The following is a 17,731-nucleotide window of genomic DNA, read 5'->3' as shown; positions in this document are numbered from 1 at the left end:
CAAAAATGAATACAAAGAAGTTCTTCAGAGAAATAAAAATGATATAGATCAGAAACTCATTATTTACACAAAGGAAAAGCATGGGAGAAGGAATAAGTGGAGATCAAACCTTTTCTTTTTCTTTAGACAAGCCAGAATAAAGAGTTTTCTGATATTTACGCATCTACCTGTATCATCCTCAAATGAGAAAAACCACCTGCTGTCCCAGCCCCTCCTCCTCCCATCCTTCAAGACCAGGCTCAATGCTGCCTCCTTCTGGAAACCTTCCCCAATTGCCCGCTGCACCCTCTTCATGCCTCTCTTTGGATCCTATTATCCATTGCTTTGAGTCCCAAGTGTTTGAGAATTGGACTCTTCTCTCCCAGTAGCCCCTATATTCCTGGAGTGCCCCTTTCTTGTTCTTCCTTATCACCCACAGTTTGCACCCACACTGCCTATATTAGGAACTGAATGTTTGCTACATCGACTTTAATTTTACTAGGATAATAAAAGATTTGTTTAAAAAATGTTTTTATTAGTGCATTATAGTTCTATATAATAGTGGGTTTCATTTGATACATAATCATACATGCATGGGATGTCATTTGCTCCATTTCAGTCCCTATTACCTCCTCTTTCTCTCTTCCTCTTTCCTCCTGTTCCCCTTCCTCTACTCCATTGGTCTTCCTTCTATTAATTTATTGTTTTTAAATAATCCTTCATAGGTATACATAAAGGTGAAATTCACTGTGATATATTCATATATGTACACAGCATAATTTGTTTAAAACTTTTTTCAAGAATTTTTTTTTCCCTTGGTATGGGGATGGAACCCCAGGGTGCTTAACCACTGAGCTTCATTCCCAGTCCTTTTTATTTTTCATTTTAAGACAGGGTCTTACTAAGTTGCTTAGGGCTCACTAAATTGCTGAGGCTGGATTTGAACTTGTGATCCTCCTGCCTCAGCCTCCCAAGCCACTGGGATTACAAGTGTGCATCACTGCACCTGGTGTCAAGATATTTTTGACTGATTTAAAATTATTTATTCATAACCAAACACTTGATGAGCCAGGCCCTATACTTTTCGAAGTAAAACAAAATTTCTGGGTACAAAAGACTCACAATAGAGTTAATTGATTTAATTTGGTTGCTTAAAAAGCTTTTATTTTTTCCAAGCTGTCTAGGTTTAATGAGGATAAGGCAGACTCTTGTTAGCCTCTCTGTGTCCAGCTAACCAAAGAGAGGATGTTCAGCTTCTCCACGGTTTCCTGAGAGACCCATTCCCAGCCAGGTATGAAGCTAACTCTTTGACATCCTCACTTGGACTTCTAAAGAAAATATCAATGTTCCAAAACTGAACTCTTGATCTTCTCCCCAAAGTTACTCCATCTGTGTTTTTGCCATCTCAATTAATAGCAATTCTTTTATTGTCCAGCCACTAATACTGGAATTATTTAACGCCCCCCCCACACACACACACACATCCCACATTTAAACTGTCAGCTCAAGCCTCAGGCATTTCTAGACAAGCTCTCTACTTTATCTTCTCTACTGCTACCACCTGGTCTAAGCTACCATGGTCTTTCACCTAAATGACTGATAGCTGTCAAACCTGCCCTACTTCTCCCCAACCTGCCCACACACAAAGTCTATTCTCATTACAAAGAAATCAGAGTCATTCTTCTTTCTTTTTGAAATTTGTTCTATTAGTTATACATGACAGTAGAATGCATTCTGACACGTCCTACATAAATGAGTCTAACTTCCCATTTGTCTGGTTGTACATGATGTTCAGAGTCATTCTTTGTCACTGCTCTGCCCGACGTCCTCCAAAGACTTCTCATAATAGCCAGTGTTCTAACAATAGCCTTCGAAGCCCTTGTTCATGAACTGGTCCCTGTTCTTCCTTCTCTCAATCATCTTTCTGACCTTTTTTTCCTACTACTCTTTTTCACTCACTCCACTCCAGTCTCCTTGCTATTCCCTGAGCTCTCTAGACACTTTCTACCTCGGGTCTTTGCACTTACTGTTTCTTCTGCCCAAATGACCCTTCCCCAGAAATGGACACGGCTGACTCCCTCAAGTCTTTGCTCAACTGTTACCTGCTCAGTGTGGCCCTTCCCCAGCCACACTGCTTAGAATTACATCTTCCTATCCTTATCTCTAATTCCCTCCCCTGCTTTATAGTTACCTGCAGAGCTTATCACCTTCTAATATTGTAAATAATCTACTAACTTACTTTGTTTTTCTGTCTGTTCTTTACCTCCCCCAGAACATAAACTCCAAGAGATCAAAGATTTGTATGTTTTGTTCATATTGTTTTTTGTGCATCCACAATAGTGCCTGGGACACAAGAGGAGCTCAGTGATGACATGTGGGATGAATGAATGAATCTTTCACAGATCTCTAAGTCAGTTTTACCAAAACCTATGTCATCTCCTATGTGGTGGGTAGCATGAATTCCTAGGAAACAATTTCGAAAATGCTCCAGGATCCACCTCCAAAACTTTTAAAATGGCAAGAAACCAGATACTAGAGTTTTTTTTTTTTTTTCTTGTTGAGTTGTAGATAACTCTGTCAGGAGGTATTTATCAAATACCTTACTAGAGGCATAGTGAAGAACTGTGAGATATATTTAAAAAGACAAGGTGACTGACGGTAAAATTAGAGACAAAGAAATACAGACACAAATACATGCACAAAGTTTCAGTTTACGATATAAACATATAAGTGCAGAAGTTAGGGTAGGAAGAGATGAGTGTTTTGAAATGAGCTGAGAATCACTTGTATCTCCCAGGCCTCTAAAGGAGCTTCTGAAGCAAGAGGGCTCTGGAACACTGTTTCACTCGCCACTGATAACAGTGTTTTGGGCTCACATTGTCCCTTTCAACAAGCATCTTCAGATAATTTCTGATTTTTATCTAAGCATTCTTATCCTCAACCAATAGTCAGAAAAGTGTGCCTAAACCATATTTAAGCAACTTGTTTGATGTTGAGGGGAATGGACAGAGAATGAAACCATTATCCCCAAACCCTGCTCTGTAGCATTCTTTGTGCACAGCAAAAACATTTGTGAAGATGTTTTATCAACCTACTCAGCTCCTCTCCCCAAGCACAGGAATATCTACAAGTGGCTACTCCAGAAAACATGTGGATGAGGTCCTCCGGGATGTAGTGAGATGCTCACCCACAAAACAGTTGTTGATGTGTTAGTGTCAGAACAGGGGCTGTCTGGGACCTTTGGTCTAACAAGCATGCAGATTCAGTCAATGAAAGAATGAGTGTGTAAGTTCATGTTGGATGTAAAGGAAAAAATATTTGCAAATTATGCTCAGTGTAATTAACCTTTCTAAATCCAATATTCAAAATACATTTTTTTTTAGACCCATGAACCATTAGTACAACTATCTGGAAAATAGGATTTTTTTTCTAGAGTTCTCTGTGTTGCCCCAGTTGCTTGAGATTCCATATTGGGGATAGAACCCAGGGGTGCACTACCACTGAGTTACATCCCCAGCCCTTTAAATTTTTTTTTTTTTTGCATAGGGAAGAGAGGTGGGAGGGAGAATGGGAATTGCATGGAAGAGGGAAGGAGACCCCCTTTGTTATACAGAATACAGGTATGACGATGTGAGGGGGGGAAAAAGAAGCAGTGGGTCACATTAGATTGGGTAGAGAGAAGTGATGGGAGGGGAGGGGAGGGGAAGGGGGGAATGGAAGGACAGCAGAATAAAATAGACATTATTATTGCTGTGGGTATATACATGACTGCATGACCAATGTGATTCTGCAACCTGTACACTCAGAAAAACGAAAAATTATATCCCATCTGATTCAAATGTATGATATGTCAAGATCCTTGTACTGTCATGTGTAACTAATTAAAACAAATTAAAAAAATGGATTTTTTTTTTTTTTTTTGCTAAGTTGCCCAGGATGGTAACTTGATCCTCCTGCCTCAGTCTCCTGAGTAGCTGAGATTATGGGCGTGGCCACCGTGCCCAGCTGCCTTCCACTTTTTAGATTTGTAAAGACTTCTCTCATGGAGAAGACAAGTAAGCTGCTTTCCCTTCCTTGAAGCCCTTGTTCATGAACTGGTCCCTGTTCTTCCTTCTCTCAATCATCTTTCTGACTTTTTTTCCTTCTACTCTCTTTTTCACTCACTCCACTATAGTCTTTCTTGGTTTTCCTTCCCTCTTTTCTTTCTTTTCATGTCATATTCAGTCCCTAAACACAGTCAGCACCCTCACTTCGAATCCATTTCCACGTTTCCTCGTCTCTGTCCATGACACTGCCATCCCTCTCTGTTTTGAACAGATCTGGCCCATGTGGTCTTTCTCCTTAAGTCCAATGAGTTACCAAGGTCAATTCATTCTTCTCTCTTTTTACCTCCAGGAAATAGTCGTGCTGTGCTGTCTCCATTCCCAATGCCTTCACCTTAGCCAGACAGGAATCATTTCTTGTCTGCATTAATGAAATAACTTCCTAACTTTCTTCTTGCCTTCAGGCTTCCCCACTGCAGTCTTTCCAGACCACCAGGTCTGTCCTCCTATAAAACCACATTCTTTACAACTTTCCTCTTAAAGGGTCAACAGTGACTCACCAGTTCATTCTGAATTTAGTTCCAGTTTAAGAAGACATTCTCCTCCTGACTTGCTCCATTTTTATCCCAGTCCCTAGACCTCTCAAGTTTTGACTACCTGGGAATGATTCACCTTCCTTGCTTAATCTCAGCATTGCTCATTCAAGGGTAGTCTCTTGAAACCGGCCTCCACCACCTGAGAGAGGATTGATTTCCTCTCTTCTTGCACATCACATAATACACTGTGAAGGATTTTTCCCCAAAGGTCTTCTTGTTCAGAGAATTTGATACCAACGTCTTCAAGGGCTGCTTTTGGGGAGAGATGGCATTTTCTATCTTTGTTTTTTGGTTTTGTGGTGCTGGGGATCAAACCCAGGGTCTCACAAATGCTAAGCATGTGCTGTATCACTGAGTCATGCCCCTAGCCTCATTTTCTGCTGTTTATTGAAAAGGATTCTAGATTCTGCTCACTAACTTGCTCAGTTAATGAAAAAAAATATGGAGAATTATTTTGTGGTCACCAGCTCAATATTTTAGCTAGGGTACAGTTATCCATAATTCATTTCTAGAGTTTCACAGTTTTTATTCCTATCCCAGGCAGAGCCCTCAAAGTCCCCAGCACTTTGTCAAGCACAGGATACTTTTTCTGAGTGGCAGATGAAGGGTTACTCTATTACTGCATTAAGAACAAACTCCACAAATTGCATTTTGAATGATCTTCAGTTGGCATTGTTACTTTAACTCTACCTTTCAGTAAAGAGAATTCAGTCTTGAACTTTAGTTAACTTGAAGCAAATTATACCTATTTAAAACATAGAGCTGTTAAAACTCAAAGATCTACATAAAAGCAACTGATGGGCTGAAAAATGCTCCTTTTATAGCTGAATCACAACCTAAAAGCTTCAGCTTGTTTCATATAACATGACCTTTAGTCTGTAGATAAAATGCATGCAAATTAAGCTTGAATGTCAACTAGATTTGGCCAAGGATTTCTTTGGTGGTGGTGGTGGTGGCGGGGAGTTTGAGGAATGTAGAGAGAGAAAAAAATGAATGTCTTTTCTTTTATTTAATTACATAAGCTTTTTTTTTTTTTTTTAAATCAAATTGAGTATTGTTCTGATAGTTCCCATATAGGTAACTGCATCCTGGAGAACACAGACCCCTCCTAAGAAGTAAATTGTTTTACTTTCTTGGAAGTTGTTTTGCTTAGCTTTTCACTTCCATTTTCTCAATTTTTCCAAATGAAAGCATACATACAAAAACAATTTTTTTTTTCAGGAATGCCACCAACAGGAATCAGTGGAAGTTAACAGAATTTAACAACAGCTAAGCTAGTCAGGAAGCGGGGGAAGATCACTCCTTTTCAGTGGTGCCACCCCTCATCAACAGCGGTGGACAGGGCAGTGGGGAGCTGGAAATCCTGAACCACTGAAGAAGCCCTGCTACCATATCAAGAGTCACTCTGCCTCACTGTCATTGATGAGATGATTTAGTGGGTGTAATACCAATCCTCCATGAGCTAAGATATTATCCCAAGGCAGCAGCTGATAAGAGCAGAGACAACAGACAACCAGGCACTCCAAAGGAACTGGAAACAGAAAACAGAGATACAAGAGGCGAGAGCATGGGGCAAGAAGGACCGACAAATAATAGTGATTGCCATGGGCTGAATGTTTTGTGTGGCCTTGAAACTCACATGTTGAAACCTAATCACCCCAGATAGTGCCTCATTTTAATAATAGCAACAACCAACACTTAGTGAGAACCTGACCTCTACTGTACTACATGTTTTAAACCTCCTAACAACCCTATGAGGTGGCTATTATCATCTCAGTCTTACTGATGAGGAAACAGAAGGTTGGAGAAGTTAAAAGACTGCCAAAGGCCACCCAGCCATCAACCTGTGGGACCAGGAGGCGAATCTGTCTGATTCCTGGTCCATGGTGCTCACCACCTCATACTTCAGACAAGAACCAGGGAGAGAATCTAACTGGGAACTTAATAATGAAGAATGGATGCCAGGTTGTTCTACTTTAGGGCAGCCACACAAAGGCCGAAGGTACAGTTGAACCAGGTGGAGGGGAGGTTGGGCCTGCCACAGAGAGATCCTGAGACAAGGGTGTCGGGAGCACCTGTGATTTGAGAAGGTTTTGCTACTCCTTCAGAAAGGGCCCTTCACCCAAGGATCCCTCAGTCTATGGTTTAGTATGCAGCACCTCTCAATGATGGGGTCTGTGGGGGTCTTCTGTTTCCCTAGAACAGAGAGGCACTTTCTAGGGATTATGTGGCTTTGGGTTCCACAACAAAAATCCAGTTTCTCCTCTGTCTGGTGGCAGTGAAGGTGGAGTAAGAGCCAGGGAGATAGTGAGAATGAAGATGAGAGCAGATAATTCAGTGGGCTCCAGAGGCCCGATCCTGCTCAGGCCATAAGGGCTCTGCAGGCTTGTTCCTTCTGCCTTCACCTCTGCTACCTTGGCTGGCAAAAGACTAGAGATTTTTTTTTTTTTTTTTTTTTTTTTTTTTGGTACCGGGAATTAAACCCCAGGTGCTTTGCTTTTGAGCTATAGCCCCAGCTCATTTTATTTTTTCATTTTGAAACAGGACTTTGCCAAATTGTTCAGGCTGGCCTTGAACTTGTGGTCCTCCTGCCTCAGCCTACCTAGTCACTGGGTTTATAGGTGTGGCTACCACGTATAACTGAGACCAGGGACTTTTTGATAGCTCTGGGATCTGGGAGCAGATCCAGATGGTTTCATGCCATCAACATGACCCACCGTGTTCCCATGGTTCCAGATGCTGTCTTGACCCACTTATTTCTTACATATGCCCATAGAGAATCATGATAATCATATATAGTCATCCCTTAGTATCTGACAAGGATTGGTTTCACAACCCACCCCCCATACCCAAATCTACAGATGCTCATGTTCATTATGTAAAATGGCGTAGCATTTGTATACAGACTAAGCACCTTTTTCTGTAAACTTGAAATCATTTCTTGTAATACCTAAAATAATACGCATGCTATCTAAATAGTGTTATATTATTTAGGAAATAATGACAAGAAGATAGTCTATACATGTTGACCACAGATGTAATTAAAAAAAATTTTTAATGAGGTAACTTTATTTTTTTATGTGGTGCTCAGGATTGAACTCAGGGCCTCAAGCATGCAAGGCAAGCGCTCTACTACTGAGCCACAATCCCAGCCCCACAGATGCAATTTTTAAAAAACATTTTCCATCTGTGGTTGGTTGAATCTGTGGATGAATATGGAGGACTAATGATATCTACAGGAAATGTTTTGTTTGTGAACATGTGAAGCATGTACTGATAAAGTGTCTGAAGGATGGAGCTAAAAGGCCAGCTCTCTCCTGTCTTCCTCCATGTACATCATTCCCAGAGACAAGAGTTTATGGACACATTCACTGTACCAAGACCACTGGGCACAATCTTAGCAGAAACATAGCTTTAAGTTCTTCCCCACCATTGATTGATACCTAGAGATGGCATCTGACATACAATCAGCTGCACAATGTCATGTGCTCAGAATATACTGTCCTGGCATCCCAAGTCCATGGGTACATTCTGCTTTGAGGAAGGATATGGAAACCCAAGTCCCAGGCTCTCTGTGTGTTTTACAGCTTTGGATACCCTTTCTTCAATGTCCTTCTGTATTAGGCTTCTAATTTCTAATCTGGGCCCTCTTCATACTGCAGGACTTAGGGACACAAGCTGTCTTCTTCAATTAAAGAGAACAGAATTTGAAAGAGGCCTGTATTTGAGATTAATGGGTGGTTAAAAGCTGCCCTCAAATTGACTGCTCTTGACTGTGAAGCTAGTAGTGTGGCTCAGCCTTACAGCCTCCATCCAGGAAGATTCAGGATCCTGAACACAGTCTCCTTGGGGGAGGTCTTACATCCCGGATTTAACCAAAGCTGAACAACCTTGATTTAGTAGTCTTGGGCTCTCCAGAGTATCAACCCTAGTGCTGCTGCTCCACAGTCTATGTGGGAGGTCAGATAACTTTCTCTAAAGGATCAGACAGAAAATGTTTTAAGCTCTGTGGGCCGCTTGGTCACTGTTGGAACTATTCAATTCTGAAGCTGTTATGCAGGAGCAGCCACAGACAGTAAGTTAACAAATAGCAGTGATTGTATCCCAATAAAACTTTATTTATGGTTACTGAAATTTGAATTTCATGTATTGTTCATATGGCATGAAATATTTTTATTCTTTTGACCCCCCACCCCCACACACAGCTTTTGAAATGTAAAACCATTCTTACTTCATGCACTGTACAAAAACAAGACCTGAGCTGGATTTGGCCTATAGACCATAGTTTTCTGATCCCTGGTCTAAATCTTCAACTTTCATACCATTTGGAAGAAATATAGTCCAAGGAGGTGGGAAAGAGAGGTAAACCTTGGCACAGCTAATTTAGGGATATAGAGCACCCAAGCAAGTAGGAGTTGTTACTAGAGGCAATGTGATTCTCACCACCTCCCATGAACAACAGAATTTGTAGATTCACATGAGTGTACTATATAACAGTCATCATGAAAAGCCTTTGTTTGAGACAATTATGTGTTACACTTAGTCCAGCTAGAATCTCCTCCTTGCATGATTTTGAAAAAACACAGGGACAGGAAATTTCCACTAAAGTTCTTTTGGTGCTACTGGGGATTGAACCCAGGGCCTTGTGCATGGGAGGCAAACACTCTACCAACTGAGCTATATCCCCAGCCCCATGGAATGGACTTTTAAAAGCAGAAAAGGAAACAAAACCAAACCCAAACCACACCAAATACAAAAGTATCATTTCTACCTCAACCAGTAATAGCAATAGTAACCGTGACAAGGTTACCTCTTACTTTTCAGATTCCGACTGGTAAATAACATGGTTGTGGTCAAGCTAAATAAAGCCAGTTTTGTTCAAAATTCATGATTATGAGATGAGACTGCTACAAACTCATGACTGCATGTCCTAACAGGGCTTCTAACAATGTGAATGTTGTTCAACCAACTCAGTGTCAGCCAATTAAAAAATTTTTTTCTTTTGCATTGCTGTCAATATTTGAAAGTTGAGAGATCTCACATGAAAAGTCAGAGGTTTTTGGTTTTTTTTTTTACTTCTCTTGACAAAAATACCATGATCAGGCACACTAGGCTCTGGTTTTTGTGTAGCAACCCTCAGTGAGCACTTCCTCTTTAGATAGATCATCTGAACCTGCTCTGGTTTGGATGCATCCTCTGAAGGTCTGCACTTTGGAAACCCAATCCTAAAATTCACATTGTTAACAGCATTTGGAGGTGGGGCCTTTGGGACATAGTTAGGATTAGATGGGGTCATGACAGTGGGGTCCACATGATGGCATTAGTGGATTTATAATAAGAGGAAGAGAGATCTGAGCTAACAAGCTAGCTCTGTTTCACTGTGGTGCCTCTGCTATGCTATCATGCAGCAGTATAACCCTTACCAGATGCTTGTGTCATGCTCTGGGACCTCCCAGACTGAAGAACCATAAGCCCAATAAAAATTTATTCTTCTTAAATCACCTAGCATCCAGTATTTTGTTATAGCAACAGAAACAAAGACAGAATCTGAGATTGGTACAGTCTCTATTATGCCTAGTGGCAGCTGCCATGTAACTGGGGCTTATGAGCCTTTTTTTACTCATATTAAGAAGAATAGCACAGTCACATGGTTCAAAAGTCAAAAACAATACAAAAAGCTATACAGTGAAAGGCTCATTCCCACTCTCCATAAGTAAGCACTTTTATTAGTTCATTTATTTTTCTCCTTCTTGCTTATACAAGATGATGTAATATACATTTTTCTCTGCTTTGCTTTCTTCACTGACAATATATCCTGGAGATTGTGCTAAATGGTGCATAGAAAATTTCCTCATTCTTGTTTTACAGCTACCTAGTAGTGGGTGTATAGATCAGATTATTTAACTACTCCTAGATTGATGGCCATGGTTATTTACAGACTTTTGCTTTCCCAGATATTCTGCAATGAACGACAACATACACGTGTCATTCATAGGTGAGAAAGTCAATTGTGCAGGGTAAATTCTCATGAGTGAGATTGCTGGGTCAAAGGAAAAATACATCTGTAATTTTTCTAGATTTTACCAAGTTGCTTTCCATTTGGGTTGTACCATTCTGTATTCCAAACATCAGTGTAAGAGTACGTCTATCTCCCTTCAGCTTCCTCAATAGAGCCTACTGTAAAACCTTGGTAGTTTTGTCATTGTGACAAGAAAAGATTATAATTCAGGGTAGTTGTGATTTGTATTTTTAAATTAAAAATATATTTCCATGTGTTTACAAGATAGTTATATTTCTTTTCCTGGGAAATATGTATTCCATTTTCATACTGGATTCATATTTCTGCTGCTGATTTTCATATTAAATTCTTGGGGTTTTTTGGTATCAACTTTTAGGAGAGCTATACATTAGATTATGTAGCTACGTTATGTGCTCCAAATACTATTGCTTGTTTGTCATTTAATTTTTGCCTTTGTGGTATTTTTGTTGTTGTTTGCCATGTAAAAGTTTTGTTGGGATTTCATGTGTTTTTAAAATGTAGTCAAATTTATTTCTTTATTGTGTGTGTCTGGCTTTTGAATTACAGTTTGAATGAAGACCTTTGCAATTCAAGATTAAAAATTAACTTGTTCATATTTTCTTTCAGTAATTTTAGTTTCATTTTTAAAAAATGTGTATCTTTGATCCACTTAGGGCTTGTTGTGTTGCACACTGTGGGAACAGAACCATGCTTTTCTAACTATTGCTTTTCCCAGAGGGCTTGCCTATAGTCTCAATATCACTTCTTTTATTTTTAGGCACCAGAGATTGAACTCAGGCGCCCTCAACCACTAAGCCACATCCCCAGCCCTATTTTGTATTTTATTTAGAGACAGGGTCTCACTGAATTGCTTAGTGCCTCACTTTTTGCTGAGGCTGGCTTTGAACTCATGATCCTCCAGCCTCAGCCTCGTAAGCCGCTGGGATCACAGGCGTGCGCCATTGAGCCCAGCTCAATATCACTTCTTAACTCCATCCTTCCCCAATGATATGAGGTGCTATCTTTGACAGGTACTAAACTGACATAATATATTTAGAACTACTTATGAACTTTCTATTTTTTTCTCATTGATCTGTCTATTCATATCTCACACTGTTTTAATGAATCAGGCTTTAATTATTTTTCACAACTAGTATTGAGTCCTCCTCATTCCTCTTCTTTTATAGTCATTTCCTTGCAATGCAGGTTTGGTGACTTTACTTTTCCATGTACACTTCAGAATCAGCTTGTCTAGTCCTGGGGAGTGGGCGTAGATGGAGAGACTATTGGTATTTTTATGTTGGAAAAATATTAGATTGATAAACTAACTTAAGGAGAATTAACTTAATATGATGCTAAAAGTCCTACTACAAAAGATGTTTCTTTCCATTTATTTGAATCTTTTGTGATCTTTCAGAGTAGTCCCCCAGCCCTTTCTCTCCTGGCCCCAGCCCTTTCTTCATACCAAAGATATAGATATAGATACATACATAAGTTTTTGCACATCTTTTCTTCTGTTATATCTTTGTATAAGAAGTCTATCAGGAGCTGGGGATGTGGCTCAAGTGGTAATGCGCTCACCTGGCATGCGCGGGGCGCTGGGTTCGATCCTCAGCCCCACATACAAATAAAATAAAGATGTTGTGTCCACCGAAAACTGAAAAATAAATATTAAAAAATTATCTCTCTCTCTCTCTCTCTCTCTCTCTCTCTCTCTTTTTCTCTCTCTATCTTAAAGAAAAAAAAGAAGTCTATCAATTTCTTTGTACTATTTTTATATCTTACTTCCCACTGAATTCTGTTTTTGTTTGAAATAGCTTATCATGACATTCCCTTGGGTTTCTCTTGGTTTGATCTGAATATAGCCAGACTTTTCCTTCCTTACTTCCTTTGCCTCATTGCATTGGCTAATCCTTCTAGGACAATTTGAGATACTAATAGTGACAGTGGGCATCCCTGTCTTAACAGTGACTACTAGGACCATCTCCAGAATTTCTCTGTTAAGTGCGAGGCTGGTTTTGGGGAGTGAGAGATATAAACTGTATTTTATCCATGATTCCCATTATATTGCATGTTTTAAAAATCAAGCATAAGTGTTAAATTTTGTCAAATGCGCCTTTTTAGTGTCTGATAGCTGTTGAGGCTTTTTTGAATAAATCATTGGGATTTTCAACTGCTACTTTAAAATAGTAAGATTGTTTTTCTTGTTAGGTGCTCAGCATTTTGAACAATGCCCTGGGTATAGAAATATATGGTCCCCCAGGGCAGTGATTATTGTGGCTACACATTTACCAACCTCAGTGTGTTACATCTTCTATGTTTGATTAATTTGACTTTTGTCAAACACCTTCTGGATGTTCTAGATTTGGGGCAAGAAAGATAGGAAGATAAAACTATCAGAGTATCAGTACAGGTATGATATGAAGAAGGGGAAAAGAGAGCAGCTGCTGAGAAGAAAAGCTAGAATAAATATAAAGATTTGGGAGAAAGAAAGATTTAAGAGAAGTAGCAGAATCTTACCTCCTCCTTACCCCTCACCAGATCCTGGGTCCCATTTCTGGCCTGGCTTATTGCTTCCTAGGCCTCATCCACTGCCACTTTTAATATTTTTCCTCCAAAGTACCCACTTGCTTTTTAAAGTCTTAATATGCTTGGCTGTACCAAATTAACTGTACTTCAGTAAAAATTAATTATCATGCCTCTTTTAAAGTCATTTACAGCTGCCAACCAGCTTCTGGTCAGAATGTGCTGATCAGAATTACCATGCTGAGGAAGGTACTTTCAGCCAAAAGCACAAAAAATATGAAGTGTCAGTCAGCTTGAGGAGGCTTAACTTGGATAAACAAACCATTCTGGAAGGATTTTCAAAACGCTGATATTGGTCTGTGTAGAACTTATTTCTTTGTTCCTAGATCTTTAAGGACATAGGACCTCAGGGTGAGGGCCTCGGGTCTCACTCTCATTTAAGTTCTGGTGCTCTATAACAAGGCCAGAGGAAGTTATAGACTTCAACCATGAGAAATGTGCATGACTACCTCCATGATATATTCTAGATTCTTCTCTTTCAACTTCTCTACTAGAGGTGCCCAGTGATTTTTTTTTTAATTGTTCCCATGTGAATAATTCTATGTTCTGAGAAAAGCAGATAGTAAACATGAGCAAATTTGAAAAGATGAATGGTGAGAAAATTGCTATAACAAACTAAAGGACTTTTCAGTAATAAAACTAGTTCCTCTGCTTAAGCAAAGGCCCTGAGGGCACAGTGAACAGGGCACAGTGAAAGGGGCACAGCCTAACCAGCCCATGATCATAAGGAAGTCAGGGTAGCTCCTGCCTTCTGGCCAGCATGTGCCCTGCCCCCCAGGCTACACCCTAAACTATTTCATTCACAATATCTGGGGTGGGATTCAGTAAGTTCTCAGACTTCCCAGATGATTCCAATGAGCTGTAGGACCTGCTCCTGAAGGTGAGGTCTTGAGACCAGCAGCATTGATATCAGTGGGAGCTGGTTCATAATACAAAATCTTAGGTCCTACTTCAGATCTTTGGAATCAGAATTCACATTTTTAAAAGATCCCAAAGATATTCATGTACACCAAGGTACTGCTGCAGTGTTTCTTAAAGTGTGTTGTCTGGACCACCTGCAACAAACTCACTAAGGGGAAGTGGGGTGAGGAGTGGAGGCAGAGGACTTCCTAAGAAGGCTGATTCTGGAGATGATGATTCTGTAGGTCTCAGAGTGGAGCCCTAGAATCTTCATTTTAATGAACTTCCAGGTGATTTCTAAACCACTGACCCAGAACTACCCTCAGGAGGACAGTCAGCAGCATTACTTGCCTTCTCCTGGCCTCTGGGCAAGTCCCTCAGTGGCTGGAAAAGATCAAAACACACAAGCTGCAGGTGAGGAACATGCTGATGATGAGCTACAAATGCTTCCCAGCTTGACGATTGCGATATTTCTGCTCTCTACTCTGTAAGAGCTGGTGGTGGCCCTGCTAGATCACCTAGAATTAAATCTACCTTTCGGGTTGACTCTGAAAGGAGTCTCTCCATTTTCTTGTGTTAGTGATTGAACAGGTGACAATTTGGTTATTAAAGTCTTCACCTTAAACACAGGATTAAAAATATAAAATGTTGATGCTCACATGTATCTCTCTTTGAGGGTTTCAAAAAACACCTAAAATGCAGGGTCAAGAGCCAAGAGAGAGGAAAGGTAAATTCCCCTAAGAAGTCTTCATTTTACAGCTCTTTTTTGAAATTTTTGCTTAGGCTCAGATTTTTAAATGAGTTAAAAAAATAAATGAAGCTAGGAATGGAAAATTTGATCTCTCTCAAAAGATTTATTTGAAGTGTGTATTACTTGTAGTTTTAAAAGCAGTCAAGCTCACATAAGATATTTAGCAGCTTTTATGATAACAGATGCTTTAAGTGGATTTCTTTTCAAATACCTAGGATTCTGAATTATGGATTACTTGAAGTGACAACTGAAATCTTTCTAATTATAAAGTGAAACAAGATCGGAGCTATTCTAATGGATAATGAGGTGGAATGGGGAACTGCAATATGATCTAAATATATTTGTTAAAGAATTATTGAATTAAATAAGCAGGGCTGGGGCTGTAGCTCAGTGGTAGAGCACTTGCCTAGCGTGCTTGAGGCACTGGGTTTGATCCTCAGCACCACATAAATATAAAATTAAAACATTGTGTCCACCTATAACTAAAAAATAAAATATTTAAAAAAAGAAATAAGCAAAAGCAAAGAAACTTAAAGCTGGAAAAATGATTTGGGTGGGGGCTTCATTTTAAAGACTTTCTTTAGAACAGTGTGTTATAGTTCTTGGGGGTGGGGAGAGGGAGAGAGGCAGGGAGAGATGGAGAGAGAAATAGGGCCCCTTTGAAAATGTAATGAAAAACAATGAACCCTTCTCCAGGAGGGTAAGGTACCATCACACACACACTGGCAAGTTTCTGGAGTTCCATAGATCTCTGGAGCTCACACAAAGGGCAATCCTCAGGCCCCACATTAAGAACCTCAACGTTGCCAAGTGCTTTTAAAGAAACATTGCTCCGCATTGATTTCTTCCGTTTGGAACAGCTTGAGATCCAAGAGCAACTTTCTCAGCATCTAGGTCCCAAGGCAGTAAAATCAGGGCTGACTTTTACTTAAACGGAGACAATTAAATTAGGTAGACAATTTCGTGGGGTCAAGCGGAGGTCAAGTGAAAAGCTGGACCACTAGACTGTGCCAGGGAAAGAAGCCTTTTATTAAAGACGCCTGAGCTATTTCAGAAAGGTCGCCTCCATCTTTCAGAGAGACCCTGATATAGGCGAGTGGCACAGGCAGAGCCCTGAGACCTCTGTGGCTCTGTTCATATCAGGAGGCAAAAACTGTCCTAAGTTGGGAAGGAAAGAAAATCCATTCACCTGAAGACTCACATGACGCCAGGCGTGGATGAGACTTGCCCGTCACCCCTTCCCCGACAGATGAGGAAACTGATCCCAGAAGGGTTAAGGTGACCTCCCTAGCCACACTCACGCCCAAGGACCTCCCCACAGCACTTCGCCTCCCTTTTCCCGACACCTCCCGAGGTTCTGCCCGGCGGGGGCGCCACCGGGAGCCGAGCCCCCGCCTACCGGGACCATGGAGTAAGTCATCATCATCAGCATGTCCTGGCTTTCTGTGCGGATGTGCTGTGCTGGCTCCCCACGATGGCTGCGCTTGTTGCGCGCGGCGCTCGCGGGGTCCGGGGGTGGCTCTGGCTGACGGCGCGGCGCGCGGCTCAACTCCGCCAGGAAGGCACGCAGGGCACTGTCCTCGCGCTGCTCCCGGCCGCGCTGCGCCTCCAGCTCCCGCAGCGCAGCGCTTAGCCCGCGCCACTGGCACAGCGCGAACACTGTTCCTGCCGCATTGAGCACAGAGAGCAATGCCACCGCTGCCAGGGCGCCACGCAGTCCCCAGCCGGCTGCCCGGTGGCCTTGCTCGGCGCCTGGGGCCATGTCTGTGAGCCTCGGACTAGGCAGGGCAGGGTTGGGTCCCCTCCCGCAGGGCAGTCTTTATACCCTTCGCCTGCCTCCAGCAAACCGTGGGCTGGTGGCAGCGCTGTGAGTCACGCCGCTCTTCCGCGGGGTTGGCGAGGCGGGCTGGGGACTGTATAGGTGGCGCCGGAGCAGCCCGAAGGGACAGGCGGGCAGCAAGGGGGTGAGAAGCTAGTGGAGACAGCCCGCGGAGGAGGGGCGGGCAAGGCTCGCATTCCCAGAGCCTGGCGGGCCAAGCAAACCAGCAAACTGGACTCTCCTTTTTTTTCCCCCTGTATAACCAGTGGGCATTGTCATGATCCAGACGGGCACAGGGAGGGTCAGACTGAGGGGGAAGGCAGGAATTCTTAAGGCCTGAGAAGTCTCTAGATTGCATCCCATTCCCCCTACACTGCCTTCTTTGGATGAGATGATCAGCATGCCCAGATGCCAAGGCAGAAGCCCACTGTCCCTGGGAGGTTTACTGCTGGACCCAGCACCAGGATGCCTGTCACCCCTCCCCAAGGACATGGGGCCTCATGTAACCACTGAAGATTCTAAGATCTTTCCTCGGGAAGGGCATGGTTAAGGACAGGGAGACAGTTGGTGTTACGGGGTTAAAAGGGCTACTGTCAGAACCAGGAAGCCCAGACCTGCCTGGCAAGCAGGACTTATCCCAAAGGGAGATTTCCAAGATTTGACAAGCCAAGAATTCTCCCATGAGACCCATATCTGGGAGGCAGAAGAGCTATGAGGAAAAAATGAAGCGTCAGGAGACCCTTTTCCATCACCACTGAGGTGGGGGTGGGCAGTTGAGAATGTCCCAAGACTATACTGAAGTTCTTTCTGGCTTAAGGGCTGGAGAGCCTGGTCCAGGTTGGAACCTTACTTAGCCTTGTGGTTGTTCCAAGAAAGTGAAGGACACCTTGTTCTGCCTCCAGGGCCACTGTCCCTTAGTCATTTCTGAGCCTCCTGAAAGGACCTAGTCACTCACCATGTTTCTCTGCTTCTTCCAGAATAGTAATGCTTTGCTGGGACCCTGGGGCCTATAGGAGGCCCTGGTCATATGCGAAGACC

At 42.0% G+C, this 17,731-nt stretch overlaps 1 protein-coding gene and 1 non-coding gene across 2 annotated transcripts in view; both read right to left on the bottom strand.

Moving 5' to 3' along the window:
• Positions 1-16,636, bottom strand: part of Gldn (gliomedin) — a 56,394-nt gene extending 39,758 nt beyond the window's left edge. Inside the window, exon 1 of the mRNA XM_076848572.2 lies at positions 16,274-16,636. Coding sequence (XP_076704687.2) covers positions 16,274-16,636 — 363 coding nt within the window. The remainder of the gene's footprint in view (positions 1-16,273) is intronic.
• On the bottom strand, positions 9,233-9,302 carry Trnag-ccc (transfer RNA glycine (anticodon CCC)). Its single transcript has one exon. It is a non-coding gene; the product is annotated as a tRNA-Gly (tRNA).
• Positions 16,637-17,731: the final 1,095 nt, after the last annotated feature.

The sequence above is a fragment of the Callospermophilus lateralis genome, chromosome 3 (genome assembly GCF_048772815.1).
Source record: "Callospermophilus lateralis isolate mCalLat2 chromosome 3, mCalLat2.hap1, whole genome shotgun sequence".
Taxonomy (NCBI): Eukaryota; Metazoa; Chordata; class Mammalia; order Rodentia; family Sciuridae; genus Callospermophilus; species Callospermophilus lateralis.
This window is presented reverse-complemented; position numbering and strand designations above follow the sequence as displayed.